The 19,749-nt window shown below is 35.8% G+C and overlaps 3 protein-coding genes across 3 annotated transcripts; all 3 read right to left on the bottom strand.

Moving 5' to 3' along the window:
* LOC18769088 (MADS-box protein SOC1) lies at window positions 1,181-2,248 on the bottom strand. Its single transcript, XM_020568981.1, has one exon. It carries the CDS (start codon window positions 2,246-2,248, stop codon window positions 1,181-1,183), a length of 1,068 nt encoding a protein of 355 aa, XP_020424570.1.
* On the bottom strand, window positions 6,654-9,474 carry LOC18769986. The gene is made up of 2 exons (XM_007201939.2): window positions 8,836-9,474; window positions 6,654-7,133 (listed from the first exon to the last, which is right to left on the bottom strand). Exons 1-2 carry the CDS (start codon window positions 9,472-9,474, stop codon window positions 6,654-6,656), a joined length of 1,119 nt encoding a protein of 372 aa, XP_007202001.2.
* On the bottom strand, window positions 16,227-16,933 carry LOC18769551 (agamous-like MADS-box protein AGL80). Its single transcript, XM_007202891.2, has one exon. It carries the CDS (start codon window positions 16,918-16,920, stop codon window positions 16,285-16,287), a length of 636 nt encoding a protein of 211 aa, XP_007202953.2. The 5' UTR covers window positions 16,921-16,933; the 3' UTR covers window positions 16,227-16,284.

Raw genomic sequence — 19,749 nt, 5'->3', positions numbered from 1 at the left:
AAATAAAGATAACAAATACAATGTGAATGATTTTTGGATAGTAAGGTTTGTCATTACATGTTTATTGATGATGATTTTTAGTTCTAAATATTTTTGCATTAGATTATGTGAGGCTATAAATTTCTGTTTAGCACGGGGCTCTCAAAATCTCAAAGACGACCCTGACTCTACATATATGGAATATGTCAGAAAAGTGCTACAATTAACACATTTTTTAAAAAAAACCAAATTTATTCACCAATACTAGAATCACCAAATTTATTCACATAATATAGTAAAATTTCCTTAACAAGTAAAACGGGCATGAAGGAAGTTTTTGAGTTTTCTTTTGAAAAAGTTCTCATAGGGGAGGAACTTCTTTTGTAGCCGTAGTTCTTGGAGGTAACAAGTATACATTGGGTTCGAATTAGTGCCCAAGACAGCTAGGGTTCATACGAGAGCTTCATATTGAGTGAGTCTGGGCTTTTACTATAGTTTGGATAGAGTGATTCTACGGACACCCATTATATGCTCTATGGACACCAATGTTCTAAATTTAAATGTCTATAATTTGATCTGGACGTATATAATGGGTACCCTCCAAATTATTATTTAAATTTTTTTTTCTTCAAACATTTCAAACGAGTACCCAAATTAGTAGATCACCTACCGAGACATAGATGAGATATGGGTAGCTTGTTTCACTGAGAGCGAGAAATGAGAGATGGGCTAGAGAAGTGGCGGATCTAGCTGGGTATTAGGTAGGCTGTTTACTACCCGAAAATTTTCGAAAAAATAAAATAGGTATTAGGTAGCTGGTTCTATTACGTCACGTAACTATGTGTATCTTTCTATGTTTATTAATAAAATTTACTCGAATCGTCAAATTTAGTATGTAAAGTTTGTCTACCCGACTTTTTATGATTCAGTTTTGGTGAAGGAACATGTATCGAGACTTCATCTGACTAAGCTAAAAGAAGAAATACACACTAGTAAATTGCATAATATTACTATAAAATATAACAATAATTCATTAAAGATGAAAACTTTGATGCATTAATTTAAAAATGTGGGGGAAAATGGAAAAAAACAAACCAAATGACATCAAACACCACTGCAGAGAGTACATTAATGGGTGTGTGTTTTTTTTTCTTGGATTCACAGTAAAGTAAGTTGCAATCCAAGGAGAGCATGGATTTTTTCAAGTTTTGGTAACATCATAGGGAAGCCCTGCATCACTTCCACCGTTGTTACCTCCAAACAATCCAGCAGGCAACCCTAATCCACTTCCCTTATCACCTTCGACGCTCAGCTGTTGGGGCAGATGCCCTAGTCTATCACCATATCCAGCATTGGTTTCTCTAGTACCCCATCCAGTATTGCCTACAATATTATCCCCATAATAATGTGGAAGGATGTCATGCCTCATCTCACTTCCACCAGTAGAACTTCCTCCATAATTCACGTGAGGCATCCCCAAATCAGTTCCATAATGCCTAACACTGCTACTCGAACCAGCAATGTTATGAATTTGCTTGGGAAGCCCTAAATCACTTCCGCCATAGCTGTAATTGCCTTCAAAGTTCACGCTAGGAAACCCTATCCCGTTTGCAGGATTAACAGAACTACCAAAATAGGTATATTCGGGCAGTCCCATATCACTCCTCACACTACTGCTAGCTCCAACAATGTTCTCCATTTGCTTCGTCTTTTCCTTGTGCAGATAATTAAACAAAGACTCTGTAGCGTTCCATTCATCATTATGTGGAGGAGCACATGGTGGAACATTAGGATCCATCTCTTTAGTTTCGATCCGTTTCTCGATCTCTTTCATCTTATCCTTCATAAAAAAAACCAAATCAGTTAGCTCTCTAGCGTGAAATGCATCTAGTGGCTTACCATTTTTAAGAATCTGGTGCATGATATAATTCATCTCCATCTCATTGTTCTTCTTCTGAATCTTCCTTATTTGTTCTTGTATTTTGGCTGCACTATCCTTGAGGTAAGTCTCTTGGTTCGTCATCTTCTTCCACCGCTCGAATTCCGGTATGCTGAGAAACCTTGCCAGTAGTTCTTGAACCACTGGGCGTTCAGGCCACACAACAGGCTCGTCGCTATCGGGCCCATAAACGATGATCAAGCCATTCACATCACATAAAATGGTCAACTCTCTCAGTTTTTTCAACAGGTTTGCCCTCCTCTTTCTGAAGGTGGCTTTCCTAGCAGCATCATTCACAATCCATGCAAGTTTCACCTTTCTCCTTGTCATGGTTGATGACTCTATACTCCACCCATCCAAGCGTATTTATATCATGTATGACATTTGTTCTCAAAGATACAGGGGTAGTTTGGTCATTAAAATTGTTACATTCTTTTGTAATATTTGAATATTTTGAGATTATATAGTGTTTCGTTAAAAAAAATTAACATTTTTAAGCACAAAAATAATTATCGAGAAAATCCTCGAAGAATTTTAAAGCCAAAATTATCGAAAGTTAACCTATGTGACACAAAATAAGCCAAAATTTCAACAATTTTTTTTGTCAAACATGCTTCAACACATTTAAAACATATATTACATAAAATAATGACATAGTAAAGTTTATTTTGCCAATTTAAAGGGATGAAATGACCATTTAGTACTTCGAATAAGTGCAACTACATATGAGAAGATTAACCAGAAACGAAAAAAATCTACAACTAAAAGTTAATCTCTCTATCGTCTTAGGTGGCCGATTATTTCCTTCTAAGTATTACCATTTTAGTCATATCGGGTGAAACAAGTGCATGCCTCAGCCTTGGGCGAGCAGTGAGACTTGCAAAGTATTTCCATTTTAGTCATATAAAATGGAAAATATAACCAAGATGGAAAATATAATGATGATACAGAAAATATATTGTAAAGTGTTTCCATTTTAGTCATATAAAATGATGATACATATAAAATTATTTCTAAAAAAGGAAATATAAATGGACATTTAATTGGTATATATATTAGGTAGACAATTATTTCCTTTTCTTTTTTTGGCCTATTAGACCTATTTTTAGTCAAGTATGAGCTGAATGTTTTTCTTTTTAAATAAATTAATTGTATTTTGGAAAATAAAATAAAATAAAATAAATGAATTTGTAGAACCAAAAGAGGGAATCACCCATATGCCCAATATAATGTGAGTTGTAGTTTTCTTTTTGTGGGTAAATAAATGAAATGTGTAACCAAGAGAGGGAAATCACTAATATGACTTGTAGTTTTTCTTTTTAGTATATATATGAATTGTGCGGGAACACATATTACGCCGGCCAATAAGGAGACGACACATGGAAAAAGAATATTTCTTAGGTCAACTAATTATCCTAATTAAGAAAATTATCTTTGATTCAAGATAGGAATATATCCCTAAGTCAAGGAACCAATTTCCACCAAACCTCTTGCAATAATTCCTATCTTTTTGGGTAAGAATAATCCTAACCAAATAAGGATTATTCTCCTAAAAACCTAACACACAAAGAGCTTATAAATACATGGCTACACAAGGCATTCAAGGTAAATTTTTTTAACCCTAAAATCCTCTCTTGCCGCCACTATCTTTCTCATCTCTCCCACATAGTTAAGTGCCACCACACACGGTTTCGGCCACCTGGCTCTCCCCGTGATAGAAAATTTCATCCACTTTAGCTATTGTCGTATCTTCATCAAGATCCAATCAAACTAACTTAGACATTGGAGGGCATTTGGCCAACACCCCCTGGGTGTTGTCTATTTACTCATATTTTTTTTCACAGGAATCGAAGAAGAGAGAGAAGGAAGATCGAAGATTGAGGAACCAACTCGCGAATATTCCCTGTGCGGAAATTTGCTCAAACATATATTTGGTGCTTTCAACACCATGACTCTATGAAGTATGTCAAAAGATGTGATCGAGGTTGTGAAGACTCATATTTTAAACGGATAAAAGAAGATATTTATCATTTGGATAAACTTGGATGATATTATCTTTTTAAGATATTTACCTTTTGGATGAACTTGAATGATCTTATCTTGTTAGGATATTTATCTTTTGGATAAACTTGGATGATCTTATCTTGTTAAGATGTTGACCTTTTGGATAAATTTGGATGTTCTTATCCTTTTAATATTGAAGTTTATCCTATCCCTATAACCACTATAAATAGGAGCATAACCTTATAGTTTCAAAACATGAGAAATTAGAAAGAAATTTTGAGAGAAGACTGTTAAGAAAAAGAGTGGGAGACTGAGTTTGTGGATGCGGTAGAAAATTGGGAAAACACCGTACATTTCTAGCAAAAGTTTTGGTGTCAAGGTAGGGGTTTCTTGGGGGCCTTTACGGGGATTGATCTAATTAAATTTCATGAGCTCTATATTATGTGTGATATTATAATGGAGTTCTTGATATTACAGTTTGGTTGACGTTCCTTGTATTGGGTGTCTATGTATTCTTAACTATTTGAACAATATTGGCATAATTGTATATACATTGGTGATGTTTTAAATGGTTACATTGTTGTGAGATACATGGGATATGTGAAAGGCATAATTATATCATGTCATGGAAATTGGTTGGAGTTGTTGGATTGAGAAAATAATGATGGAAAATAGGGTAATGAAAATAGTCTTTTGTGTAGTTGAGTCTAACTCTTGGCAGGTACTACGTATCAGAGATCCCACAGTGTACATAGTTTTTATTGGGTGATTCGGACTGGCGACAAGGAGTTAGATAAGATGACTAACAAAAGAGAAATTATGAGATGATTGAAATGGGTGTTAGTTTATATAAATAGGCATTCGGGACCAAGTGGTATAAGCATGGTATGGGACGTGCAGGTCTGCTTGTCCAGTTATATGAATTAACGGGAGTAGATGAAGAACATTCATTCATGTATTATTATTAATGTGATATTCGGCTGTGTGATTGCATGTCACTTAATTTAGTTATATCAATCTAATGTGGTAAGGTCTCATGTCCTTACTGAGCGGTGGTTGCTCATCCCTCACCTTATTTAATTTTTTAGATGAATTAGTGAGCAAGACAAGAACTAAACCAGTTGAGGTTGAATTAGATGAGAATGATAAAGCTTTATTTATTTATTGTAAAGTTGTAAGATTTTGGAGCTATTTTTATAAGAGAAGTTTTAAACCCATATTTCGGCTTCTTTTTATTTTATTTTACTTTCTCACACACCAGAGGCGGGGTTTCCACCAACCCCCGGGTCTGGGGCGTGACAAAGGTCAACGCTATAAGTATGTCCCTAGTCTACTTGTTGAAGTGTATCATCCGCGGAACTGCTCATTGCCATTCATGCAATGGACCATCAACTTAGTGGGTCCCCTGTTGCCAACACCTGTCAAGAAGGACGTGATGATCATTCCCACCGACTACTTTACTAAATGAATAGAGGCCGAAGCTCTATCATCTACTAAAGAAGCTGACGTGGAACGATTCATCTGGAGAAACATCATCTGCCAGTTCGGCTGCCCATAGTCGCTGGTCATTGACAATGAATTGCAATACATCGGCGAGTAGATGACTAAGTCCACTCCATTTTAGTTCGAAGAAAGTTCAAGTTTTTCAAAAGACATGTTCGAGAGAAGACCGTGTCCTAAGGGAGACGCATGAAGACATCTAAAACGTCCTAAGGGAGACGTAGGATATCGTCCAAAATCATTTTAAGGGATATGCAGGACAACTACAATGAAGAGTCCCAAAGGAGACGCAGGCCAAATAGGCCACTATCCAAAAGCATCCTAAGGAAGAAGCATGACAACTACCAAAACGTCCTAAGGGAGAAGTATGCAACTGCCAAAACGTCCTAATGGAGACGTAGACTACTTGCCAAACTTCCTAAGGGAGAAATAGACAACTGCAAAACGTTTTAAGGCAGACGTAGGTAACTGCCAAAACATCCTAAGGGAGACATATAACACCTGCCAAAACGTCATAAGGGAGATGTAGGCAACTACCAAAACGTCTTAAGGGAGATGTAGGCTACTACCACAACGTCCTAAGAGAGACATTGGCTACCTGCCAAAACATCCTAAGGGAGACGTAGGCCACTTGCCAAAACGTCCTAAGGAAGACGTAGGCACTCCCCAAAATGTCCTAGGGGCGGTGTGGGCCACCCTCTACAACATCCTAAGGGAGACATATGCCAAACTGTCAAAGTATCCTAAGGGAGACGCATGCCACATCCAGAGCATCTTAAGGGATATGCAAAATAGCACCTTTTAAGTAAGTGGTGGGTAAACATTCAAGCATCATAAGAGAGATACACAACCAAGGCGCTAGCATGTCACAAGACCCAACAAAAATGTTGGTTTAAAAAACTAAAATTTTCATAATAAAGTGACCAACTGGCCAAAGTTCAACACAAGAAAGATGGACAACCAAGACTAATAATTGCAAAAGAAAAACAAAACTACAACATGGAAAAGATAAATGAAGTTTTCATATACTCTATTAGGAGAGCAAAGGTATTCTATCAGCCTGTGACCTCATCAGGTTTAGCTATATCCTCCACGAATCCATCTACCTGATCGGGCATGGCCAACAACTCGGCCACTTGCTCGGCTACCTATTCAGCAGCTCCAGCTGTTTGCTATTCTACCCTCAACGCCGCATCACCAGCTACACCCTCCTGGACATCGACTTCCTTAGCTACGAGTTCATCAGCTGCAGTCTCATCAGCCATCTACTCTTTGGCTGCCTCTTTGTCCACAACATTGATCTGCTCACCTTGAGTAGAGGGCATGTCAGGCAGAACATCTTGACTTCTTCATCTTCAATGGAATGACAAAGAGCGACCCCACTCTTGCAGTCCAAGTAGCCTAACTTGTATACGTTGATAATGAACTCAGATTTGGATTGTTCAGCAACTTTATAATATGAGTCAAACTTAACCAGAAGTTTGTTGTAACTCTGGGTTATGTCGACATTCTTGCGTTCTAGACGGAAGCAAGCCTCATTGCGACCATGCATGGCATTAGCAGAAGAGTTGAGCTCATTTTCTTTTTTAGCGAGGGAACTTTTCAACATGGACATGCTCTCCTTCATTTTAGACATCCTCATTTCATGACGGGTCTGCTCGGCCGAAAGCTTGTCGGTCAGATCAACATTCTTCTTCTCCAACACATTGAGCTAAGTAAAAGATAGGGCAACAGAAGACAATTCCGAATAGCCTCAAACAGCAAAAACTACTCCTTTTTAAAGCAAAGTTTTACTTTGTGTATGTTCTGTATCTAAAGCAACGTTCTTGCCCCTTTACTATTATATATTATTTTTTTAGAATTATCCATTTAATATTGGCTTCTAAGGCATATATCTAACACATTACATATGCTCTTAGTGGCATAATGCATTAATTGTTGTAATTTTTTCTATTTTTAATTAGCATGTGGGTCCCATGGTTAGCCTATTGCAATGAACTAAATCACACCATTACAAGTTATATTTTACTATTTTAGTTCAATGTCATGCAATAATATTGTATTGATCCTAACCATTACAGATGCTCTTAGACGAAGATTGAATAATGTTAACGTGTCATTATTAGCATTGGAAAAAGCCTAATAGATGAAATGAAAATTGAATAACTTGCATGCCAAGAAACCTGACTCTTAATCAGACCATTGTGAATTGAGTGGAGAATTGGTTCTATATAAGTTATTTTCTATGCATTGAATGATACAAAGATCTTTAAAATCCATTTGGATAAATGGTAAAAGCAATTGAGTTAAACTAAAGTCAACTTGTAGAAAATTTTCTTAAAACTGCAATTTTAATAGGAATCAAAACTCAGTATGAATTATAAATACAACCGAAACTAAAAAAGCCTCCTTAAGAAACATTAAAATTAAAGAACATATAAGACAATCACTAAAAACAAAATTATTTTTGAATTCCGATTAATTAGTAATTAGCGAGTTTCGGCTTTTTAAAATGACTAAGACGCAATTCTATTGAAATCTCCTGCACCTCAACTATTAATAGTTTTCACATGAAAACCAATACCAAAGCCTTGCTTGGCAGAGCTCTCAATATGGAGAAAAACTTAGTTGCAACTGGGATAACACTATTTTTCTATCCCCGACCAATAATGCTATTCCACATGGAAGTATTATCACACGTATAATAATGTTATTGGCCGGAAATAAGTGGAAATAAGAAGGCTTGGAACCTTTATGACATACCTTAGAAATCTAAGTTGAAATCTATGAAAAAAGTTGTTGAAATTTATTTGTTATATCTTTGGAAATAAGTGTTTCCTTGAACCCACTCCCAAGGCGGTTTAGATTATGTGCTTAGCAATTAAGTCTCTAATGGGTTTCATTAATCCTTTATTAAAGTAACTTGGCGGGCCTTTTTCGTTATTTATGAATTCTGAATAATCATGAAGTGTTACTGTAATTTCTAAACCTTAAAAGAGTTTTAAAAGTATGACAAATAACTGCATGTGCTTAAAACTAAAGCAAATAAGACAATGACATAGAATTAAAAGCAAACATATTAATGTTCCATTATAGTTGAGAAATGGATACATGGATCAACCATGATTAGACAAAGAACAAAAACTAAAGAAACACAACCAAATACAACCACATGGGAAACAACAAAGTCTAGAGAAGTACAATGCAGGTGTTCCCTAGATCTAATTTGATCTTGTTGTGATTGTTTTTTTTATTATTCATCCTATCCACATCAACTGTGATTCAAAGAAAGAAGCGATTTTTCTAGGTTTTCATAAGGAAGCCCAACATCATCAACGTTGCCACCTCCATACAACCCATGAGGCCAAACCCTATCACTTCTGAGTGCCTCCATTATTGCCCTCATGTAGTACATGCCCCACTTTAATATCAACACCCATCAGTCTAAAGCCACTCTTTTCATTTTCTCCCATATTATTGCTGCTGCAGATGCCTCCAGTAATATTCTCATTTCGAGGGATATTAACAGCATTGTTCTCAATCTCCTTCCCCTTCTCTTTTTCACCAGCACCTTGTGGAACATGCTGCTCCAAAAGCTCAACCCGTTCCTGGATCTCTAACATCTTCTCCTCCAAAAACAAAATGAAATCAACTAGGTCGCTAGTTTCAAATTCACTCAGTGGCTTACCTTCTTGAATTTTGTGCAAGATGTCTTTCATCTTCATCTCATGGTTCTTTTTCTTAGCCTTTCTTATTTGCTCCTCTATTTTGGCTGCCCTCTCCTTGAGGTAAGCCTTTTGATCCAGCATCTTTCTGCATTGGTCTGCTAGTGGTAGCCTCAAGAACTTTTCAAGCAGTTCTTGCACCACCGGGCGGGAAGGCCACACGACCAGCTCGTCCTTTTCGGGGCCATAGATGATGAGAAAGGCAGACACGTCACATAAAATGGTAAGCTCATTTAATTTCTTCAGCAAGCATATCTTCCTCTTTCTATAGCAGGCCTTCCTGGACTTATCATCCTCTATCCATGCAGTTTTCAGCTTGTTATTCATGGTTGGTGTTGCTTTCTAGTTAGTAATTAAGCTATTTGCTACTTCTCTAGGCTCAAACTCTATCGTGTTCTAAATTATGTAACCCCTAGGGATTTATATATATCATGGACAGCTGAGATAAGACTCAATTTCCTTATATAGACTTTGACAAAATTGGAAAAATCAAAGAAGTCGGTGCAGGATGATGTAGGTCATTCATGCATTGGGAGTGAAAAAAATATGTACTTGAATATTATCGGACTATGGTTTTTGGTAAGAGAATTTAATGTTGTATCTGGCAAATGTGAGGGAATTGGTTATCATTAATTTATAGGGAAAGTGTTGAAAAATGCACATGAACAATTTGGAAGCGACATGTATCTTTAAGGAATGTTCAATCAACTATGAAGCCATACAAACCTTTCATCGTTAAATTAGGAAGTGAAACTTAATAAGGAATGACACTATAGGATGAGAGGGGCCAGATTTTTTATTCCTTCCTTGGCTCTTACTATAAATTTCTAAAATGAACAACTTTGTATAATAATTTGTATGATTTACTCTTTTATTTCTAAACAAAAAGCTTGAAACTTTAACCTACATAAATTAAAACCCCACACAAAAACAAGGTTAAGAAGCTAGAAAAATGAAACAAAACCAAAGTACAAACATACAAAAGAAAATATATGAAGTGAACATCAAGCAAGATAATAACAAGTCAACACCCTTATTAATAATATTATGATCAAGAGGATGGGCTGGGTGCATTCAATGACCGATACTGAAGAGCTAATCTCGCCTAATCCCTTGTTCTATTTAGAATATATATCAATACCCTAGTGCATAAAAACAAGGAGTGATCATTTACATTAGTAAAGAAAACCCCTTGCGCGACCAAATTTTGCGCGACGAAAAACTATTCGTCGCTCAAAGTCACTTTGCGCGACGAATCTCAAAACTTCGTCGCCCAAAGTCTTGCGCGACCAAATTTTGCGCGACGAAAAACAATTCGTAGCGCAAAGTCACTTCGCGCGACAAACTTTTGCGCGACGACAATACATCGTCGCTCAAAGACTTTGCGCGACAAACTTTTGCGCGACAACAATACATCGTCGCTCAAAGTGACTTTGCGCGACGAAACAATAAACTTCGTCGCGCAAAGTCCTTATAAAAATAAAATATATATTTTTTAAAATCTTTGCATGACGTAATCCAAACATTTCGTCGCCTAAACTAATTTATTTTTGTTTTTTATTTTGTATGCATAACACTTAAGAAATTAAACAGTATATATATTTATTAAGTAGCTTTAAATTTATTATTTTAGATCGGATCGGATTTTTGTTAGAAAAATATATTATTATTGTTCAGATTGGGTTTTTGTTAGAAAATATATTTTTTAAATTGACGATCGAATTAGTTCATTGTATTCATATAGGGTCAAGGAGTGTAGCTGTAAAAAATCATCAAAATCGGAGTTAAAATAACCGTTAAATCGTGATTTTTCATTATAACCGTCGAAAAGTTTTGTCCCATTACTTGATCTCTGAATGTTTATTTTTTTCGATTTTTGGCGTATATGATCTCGAAGTATAAACAAACAAGTTTGACGGTTGGATCGTTGAAACTAGTTTTGGTGAATGCATATGCCATCAAAACAATATATTCACTAACAATTAAGAGTTTATTTATACGTTCGTTAAATATAACATAAGATTTTGTGGTATCCACTAGTGTAAATATTTTAAATTGAAGATCAAATTCAGTCATTGTATTCATATAGGGTCAAGGAGTGTAGCTGTAAAAAATATCAAAATTGGAGTTAAAATAACCGTTAAATCGTGATTTTTCATTATAACCGTCGAAAAGTTTTGTCCCATTACTTGATCTCTGAATGTTTATTTTTTCCGATTTTTGGCGTATATGATCTCGAAGTATAAACAAACAAGTTTGACGGTTGGATCGTTGAAACTAGTTTTGGTGAATGCATATGCCATCAAAATAATATATTCACTAACAATTAAGAGGTTATTTATACGTTCGTTAGATATAACATAAGATTTTGTGGTATCCACTAGTGTAAATATTTTAAATTGAAGATCAAATTCAGTCATTGTATTCATATATGGTCAAGGAGTGTAGCTGTAAAAAAAATCATCAAAATCAGAGTTAAAATAACCGTTAAATCGTAATTTTTCATTTATAACCATCGAAAAGTTTTGTCTCGTTACTAGATCTCTGAATGTTTGTTTTTTGAGATTTTTGGGGTATACGATCTTGAAGTATATACAAATAAGTCTGACGGTTGGATCGTTGAATGGTGTGTGTTTATATATTTATTTATTAAGTAGCTTTAAATTTATTTATTTTGTATGTATAACACTTAAGAAATTGAATAGTATATATATTTATTAAGCAGCTTTAACCTTATTTATATTTTAAATTGTAAAATAAAATATTTTTATTTTTATTATTCATAACAATTATTTTTATAAATATTGTGTTACGAACCAATTTTTCGTCTCTCAAAAGTTTGCGCAACCAACAGTTTGTCGCGTAAAACTCTAAAATTTGGACTGGTACCAAAAATGGGACGCGGGATTTTAAAAAAAAATAAAAAAATTTTAGACTTTGCGCGACCAATATTTTTTGTCGCTAAAAATTTTGCGCGACCAATATATATTTTTCGTCTCGCAAAAATTTGGGCGGGTACCAAAAATCGGACGTGGGAATTTTTTTAGACTTTGCGCGACCAGTATGTATTTTTCGTCGCGCAAAAATTTAAAAATTTTGGCGGGTACCAAAAATGGGACGCGGGGATTTTTATTTTTTTAAATAATTTTTTTAGACTTTGCGCGACCAATATGTATTTTTTGTCGCGCAAAAATTTAAAAATTTTGGCGGGTACCAAAAATGGGACGCGGGGATTTTTATTTTTTTTAAATAATTTTTTTAGACTTTGCGCGACCAATATTCCTATATTCGTCACGCAAAAATTTAAAAATTTTGGCGGGTACCAAAAATGGGACGCGGGGATTTTTATTTTTTTTAAATAATTTTTTTAGACTTTGCGCGACCAATATTCCTATATTCGTCGCGCAAAAATTTAAAAATTTTGGCGGGTACCAAAAATGGGACGCGGGGATTTTTAATTTTTTTAAAATAATTTTTTTAGACTTTGCGCGACCAATATGTTTCGTCGCGCAAAAGTTTGCGCGATCAATATTCCAATATTTTTCGTCGCGCAAAGTGATACGGTTTTTAAAACCGAAATAACTCATCCACCATTTTCTCAATGCCTTTCTCTACTCTTACCTCTCCTTTCTCTTTCCCTCGTCCCAAATCCCACCATTTCTCTCACTCACTCCTCTCACTTAATCTCTCATCTCTCTCTTCACTATCTCTCACTCTCTCTCACTCACTCTCTCATCTCTCTATCACTATCTTCTCTAATTCTCTCACACTCACTTCTCCCTCTCATTCTCATTCACTCTCAATCTTGCCAAAAGGTATATTCTCTCCAAATTTTAAATTTTTTTCATTAATATGTGTTTTTGGAGTTAATTTTGAGTTTGTGTGGGTTTTGGGGTTGAGTAAAGGGGAGGGATTGGAGTTTGGGTTGGATTTGTGGTATAACAATTTTAGGGGAGATTATGCCTTTTTTTTTTTTTTGTGTGGTTATTTGACCATATTTGTTTTTTTTGTAGGGAATCATCGAGACTTTGACGGCTAAAGTTGAGGATTAAGAAGCTATCAGAACATATCCTCCGCCACTACCACCACAATACGCTTGTATTAGGATTTTATTATTGTACTTTGTTAATTTATGTGTACATTTTGAATATTATATATATATATTTATTGGATAATTTAATCACTATTTTTCATATGTAATTTTATTTTGAATATGTCAATTTAAATTAAAGTAATTAAAAAAATCATACAATTAAATTAAATTTAAAAAGTAAAAATTAATATCAATTTAAATTAAAGTAATTTTAAAAAGAAATCATACAATTAAATTAAATTTAAAAAGTAAAAATTTGAAAAAATTCATATAAAAAAATTCATATTAAAGAAATAATAAAACAAAAAGTCAAAAACCTTGTGCGACAAAATATTTCGTAGCGCAAACTATTAAATTAGTTTATTTTAAATTAAAAAAATTTAAAACAAAAAATATTTCGTCGCGCAAAACTTGGTACCAAAAATTGGACGCGGGAATTTTTTATTTTTTTAAAATTTTTTTTAGACTTGGCGCGACCAATGTTTTTTGTCGCGCAAAAATTTGCGCGACCAATATATTTCGTCGCGCAAACCTTTGCGCGACCAATCTTTTTCGTTGCGCATAACTTTGCGCTACCAATATTTTTCGTCGCGCAAAGTCACTTTGCGCGACCAATCTTTTTCGTCGCGCAAAGTCGCTTTGCGCGACGAATATTGTTTCGTCGCGCAAAGTCACTTTGCGTGACCAATGAAAAAACTTCGTCGCGCAAAGTCTTTCTTCACGATCTTTGCGCGACGGATTCTGCGCGACGAAGTTTCTCTCGCGTTGAAATTTGTGCGACTACAATATATTTTGCGCGACGAAATTCTCTTCGTCGCGCCAAGTGTAAAATGTAGTAGTTTAGAAGCTTGGCTCACTCTCGGACAAGAAGAAATTCTTCCCATTAGTTGATGAGAGAGGGAGGTGATCGATGGGACAATGTTTTCTTTCTAATTAATTTCAAGAAGAGGATGAGAAATGTATCATTTTCATCTATATCATAAATCATTTGGTAATAAAGCACTTTGATTTCTGAAATTTAAAAAAAATATATATTATTGGGATTTAATTTAATAGCCTCATGCTGATGGGGTTTTCAAACAAAAATGTTGATGGCAGAAGGAGAAAACTGCTTAGGGGCTGGTGTAATGGGGAGGGGGCTATCCTTCCAGCATTCTCCCTGGCAAGTCTCTCTGGCTTTCTTCCACGGTGAGATAGTTCCACAATCTGCATTTCGAAAAGAAGAATGGAAGTATAAGGTGATGCCAGAGCTCAGGACGAGTTTTCTTGTTTGCCACAATCTCCATAAACCAAAAGCCTCACCTCTCGATGCCATCTTATTCTCATGATTTGAGCTTTTCATTTTTAAGTCTATTTAATTATATTCCTACAATTTGGAAAATTTGAAATCAAACATAGATGAACGTTTCCACGATAAACAATATCTATTTTAAAATCCTAATTGAATACTATCGGACTTTTATTCATTGTTTAAAAATCTTAATTGAATACCACTGAACTTTTAAGCTTCAAAAACAATCAATTAAAATCCTAATTGAATACGCCCTCCTAAAATAATCATGATAATAATCAAATGACTAAATAATTCCCCAATGAATTGCTTTTTAAATGATTATCCAAAAAATAGACTGTTCCAGTTATATTGAACCAACTAATGTCATAGATTGGAAAGTTAATCTCCCTATACCCTCTTGGGTGGACAAAATATTTCCCTTTCTAATGTTTACACCGTTTAATTAGTCATCCCACTCAGGTTCCCCCAATGCCATACTTATATGCATAGCATGGTAATTGTTATTTTTCTACTATGGACTGAATCAAATATATGAGTTCTAGATTACACATATATAATGACCTGTTCCTTTTCAGATATGAACTTATTAATATATGTTTCCGTAGTTTGTGATGTGGCCAAATTTTTCACCCAAATCCTAAAAAAATTAATCAAAATATACATAACACGTAATACACATGCGTGTTCTTCTTGTTACGTGAGTTAGGCTATCCCTAATCATATAGTCTTTAAATAGAGCTCTAAAAATGGTGGATAGAGACCCATTTAGATTCCGTAGGAATATTCTAGGCTCTAAAAGTATTCCATAATGGGGGGCTCTATGTCCGAGGCTCTATATGAATTTTTTTATGATGTAATTTATTTTACGTGTTGATTTTTGTTGTTATTAACTTAGTTAGTTTTATTGTATGTTTATGTTATGTTTGCTTTTTTTTTTTTTTTTTTTTAATGAACATTTCTACATATATATATATGGAGTGGTAATTCTAAAGGTAAATTATAATGAATAAAAAAATAAAAAAAAATAACATTTCTACCCCATTTATAATTTTAAAAAATTAAAAGAAACATAGAAAAATTGTAGTAATTCTAAAGGTAAATTATAACAATTGAAAGCAAAAAGAAAGGAAAAAAAGATAGAGAAGGAAATATCAAACCAAAAAAAGAAAAAGAAAACAAAAAACAAAAGGAGTAGAAAAAGTCGGGCTATTAGAAGAAAAAGAAAAAACATTAAACAAAGCCTGATGTATGTTGCATCTTTTCAAAATGTAGGACCCTCTTGGGCTCTAAGGATTCTATCAGAGTCCATAGATTTAGAGACAACTCCGGTGGGGCTTTATGATATATGGCCCCAAATCTCTTCCATTGGGAATGCCTTTTTACACATGGGCTCTATATTATAGAGCCTCAAGGAGGTTGAGCCCCATTTAAGGCCCCCATTAGGGATGGCCTTAAAAGTTATGCTTAAAACTAAAACAAGACAATGGCACAATTAGAAAGAAAGATATAACTTCATTTAGATCCTAAGAAATTAATGGATACATGAAGCAAACACAATGAGACAAAAACAAAAACTAAATAAAAACAACCAGAGACAAACAAACAAATGATCAAACAACAAAACTAGAGAAGTACATACAAATGCATATGCTTTCTCTGATGTTTCAATGTGTTTTGATTGTCATTTTATTTATTTCATAAAACTACATTCAAAGTTACCTCCAAATTACCTCATGAGGCACTTCCTCTATCACTCCTCACCACCTCCATTATCACCAATGATGCTGCTTCCAATATCAAAACCCATAAGTCTGATGCCTCCAATTTTTCTTCCTGCTGCATTGTTGTTGCTCATTCCAGCAACATTCTCATGATCACGACCCACCTGAGAAGAGACATCAGCTGGTGGAAGATCCTTCTCCAGACGCTCCATAATTTTTGAGATTTCCTTCATTTTCTCCTCTAAAAAAGAAGCCAGATCACTTATTTTACTAGTTTCAAGTAGATACATTGGCATACCTTTGTAAAGATCGTGCATGATGTCGTTCATCTCCATCTCATAGTTCTGCCTCTTGATCTTCCTCAATTGCTGTTCTAGCTTGGCAGTTGTCTCCTTTAGGTAAGTCTCGTGATCCGTCATCTTCTTGGACCGTTCTGCTTCTGGGATGCTCTGGAACTTTGCAATTAGTTCCTTCACCTCAGAGGGAGAAGGCCACACATCTGGCTCGTCGCTGTCTGGGGCATAGACAATGGCGAAAGCACCCACATCACATAAGGTGCTTATTTCACTAACTTTCTTCAACAAGCTTCCCTTCCTCCTTCGGAACCTTTTCTTTCTAGCGCTATCGTTCTCTATCCATGCAAGCTTCACCTTTGTCCTAGCCATGGTAAAGAAACTCTCTAATCTTCTCTAGGATTGATTTCTTTAGTGCTCTAAACTATACCCACACAGATCTATATACATAGCTAAAGCAGAGGAAAGATTAAGACTCAATGTCATTATTTTGATATTGACAAAGGTGGTAAGTCAAGGAGAGAAAAGACGCAGACGATATTGGTCATTAAAATTGTTCATTCACAGAAAGTAAAAAAAATCTGTATTTGGAGATTCTCGGATGTGGCTTGGTAGGAAAATTAAATTTTGCATCTGGCTGATAGGCAATTCTACATGTACTACTGACTTAAATGGTATGTGTTTTTAAGGAATGTTAAGTAATCTATAAAGTTACATAAAACCTTCGTCTGATTTTTTACTAAAGTACAAACTCATCACCCTATTCATATATAGGCCATGAATCAGTAACACCACATGAAGATATTCTAGTAACACAATAGTTTCTCAAAACATTTATCGTTAAGAAAATAGGAAGTGAAATTTAATAAAGTATGACAACATAGGAAGAGACAAGCCTACATGCAAGCTAGTATTAGAATGTGAGCATCCAATTCATAAGAACTATTGCAATGTTTCAAACTTTCAAACAATTCTTATTGGGTGGTGTGGGAGTATATGAGACTATTAGGCGTTCTACTTGGATAGCCTGCTTTGATAACATATTAGAATTTGAGTATTTCAACCCGAACTCAATTGGCAATGGATGAAAATCTTGAGAAGCAACAGCCGACTAGTTAGTGTTCCGGAACAACAGGTCACATTCTTGATGAGAGAAAGATTGTGTGGATGGTGGAATGCAGCCGGCGATTGGTCGATATGCCCAGATGGTCAATGGCAATTAAGCCAAGACAAGTCTGGAGCATCATGCGGGAAACGACCGTTGGCTTGTGCTACATGTAACATCTTGTCCCAATATTTTTATTAAATTTCAAAATTTAAAAGTGAAATGATGGTTTTACCTTAGGGTTTCTAAGTGGTTTAGGGTTCACCTTTTGTTCGGGACTAGTTTTGAAATTTTTCTTCGCTCCATTACGTAGAGCTCGTTCTCATGAGTTCATAGATACGTAATTATAGTTTTATAAAGGAGTTAACATTAACGGAAGTGTAGTGGCAGAACCGTAATTTTGGGAAAGTCATATTCTTTAACAAGGCACGCCAGCTGGCCCAAGGGGCGCCAACCATTTCTCTCTCCTTTTCTATCTCTTTCTTATGACCTCTTCCCTTTCTCTCTCATCAATGTACACAGTGTCGCCACTTTCACCACCAATTTCTTCGTTGTTCGACCACCCAAGCTGGTGCCACCACCCACAAAAGATTCCTCTCCTTCCCCTCTACTCTATCCACCCAGATCTGACCCAAATAACATTGGAATAATTCAGAATTGTAGAGCTTCGATCGGCAATTTTCGGCCATCTGTGCTTCATTCACCAAAAATACTCCCTAACCTCTCCTCTATCTTTTTCCCTAAATACCCAACCTCTTACCTTGTCTAAAAAGCCCAATCGATGGTGGAGAAATTCTAGGATTTTCTTGTCTGAAAACCTTCAAATTTGGACACTTCCAGCCACATCCGACCATCGATGTAGGTATAAAGTTTGCTCGTCTCATCTTGCTAGACCTTTTGGCATAGGTGGAGACCTCCGATTTAAAGTTTCGTGGTCATTGGAAATCTATTCAAGTCACCCGCCGATACTCGCTGCACATGGGCCACCTAGTAACAGCCCACTTGGACCTATCATTCTCCTCACATCGTTATGAGCATGACGGTATGTTCAGATTGGCAAGATTTCGTTGTTTGATCGACGATCAGAATTTTGCTCATTATTTACCGTTTAATCAGGAATTATCAAAATTTCACTAATTTTCGATCTTAAATCTAGCATTTTGGTGTCTTCGGTTGTTTCAATTATGGCTTAGTGCAAACTTATGTTCAATTAATGAACTATATACAATTTTGGGTTAAATGTCAAAATGGTCTATGTGTTTTACCATATTGACCAATTTAGTCCTTATGTTTTTAATTTGGCCAATTTAGTCCTTATGTTTAGGCCGAAGAGGGGTTGATGAACGGAGGGCACATGATAGAAGGAGGAGAGATGAAAAGGTGGCAGGAGCAAGATGGCGGTGGAGATCTGGATGTAGTGTTAGGGATGGGTCAAAGGGTAATGGAATGGTTGGTTAAGGGGTGTAGCGTAAGGGCTGTTCTTAAAAGAGATAAAGTGATTGTGGGTGGGATTAGACATGGCATGGTGGGCTGTTGTTAGGGAGGTAGATGAAAAAAGTTGAGGTTCCACCCCAAAATCAATTGGCAATAAGGGGAGTAGCCCAACTCCTTACAAGCCCTAGCTAGGTTTATCAACTTTCCAATGTGGGATTTTTACCTTCACATTCTCACACACCCTTGCACATGTGGCGAATTTTCAAGTCTAGCATGTGGACAACAGATATTGGGTGACGTGGAACATATGTGGCCGTTAGACTTTCACACGTGAGCTAACCCGCTCTAATACTATGAAGAAAGTTAAGGTTCTACCCCAAAATAAATTAGCAATTTGGGGGGTGGGGGAGGGGGGGTGGGGGGGTGGGGGGGAGTAGCCCAACTCCTTATAAGATTTTGCTAGGTTTCTCAACTTTTCAATTTGGGACTTTTTACCTTCATATTTTCACATACCCACCCCACCTCTCCCACCCCCCCAATAGGTAATTTATTTTGGGGGTGAAGCGAAACTTTTTCACATTGTCTTCGCAGTTGGCCTTGCAGAAAGGTGGACTAGAGTTGGGACGGGGAATTACTCCAGCAATATATGTGAAAAATACACT

Source organism: Prunus persica, chromosome G7 (genome assembly GCF_000346465.2).
Source record: "Prunus persica cultivar Lovell chromosome G7, Prunus_persica_NCBIv2, whole genome shotgun sequence".
In the NCBI taxonomy this organism is placed as follows: domain Eukaryota; kingdom Viridiplantae; phylum Streptophyta; class Magnoliopsida; order Rosales; family Rosaceae; genus Prunus; species Prunus persica.
This window is presented reverse-complemented; position numbering and strand designations above follow the sequence as displayed.

Excerpts from the sequence above, each read along its gene's own strand:
- LOC18769088 (XM_020568981.1), bottom strand. The coding sequence starts at position 2,248 with ATGACAAGGAGAAAGGTGAAACTTGCATGGATTGTGAATGATGCTGCT.
- LOC18769986 (XM_007201939.2), bottom strand. The coding sequence starts at position 9,474 with ATGAATAACAAGCTGAAAACTGCATGGATAGAGGATGATAAGTCCAGG. Across the intron at positions 7,134-8,835 it reads TTGATATTAAAGTGGGGCAT|CTCAATGTGTTGGAGAAGAA; the intron begins GTACTACATGAG and ends TCTTTTACTTAG.
- LOC18769551 (XM_007202891.2), bottom strand. The coding sequence starts at position 16,920 with ATGGCTAGGACAAAGGTGAAGCTTGCATGGATAGAGAACGATAGCGCT.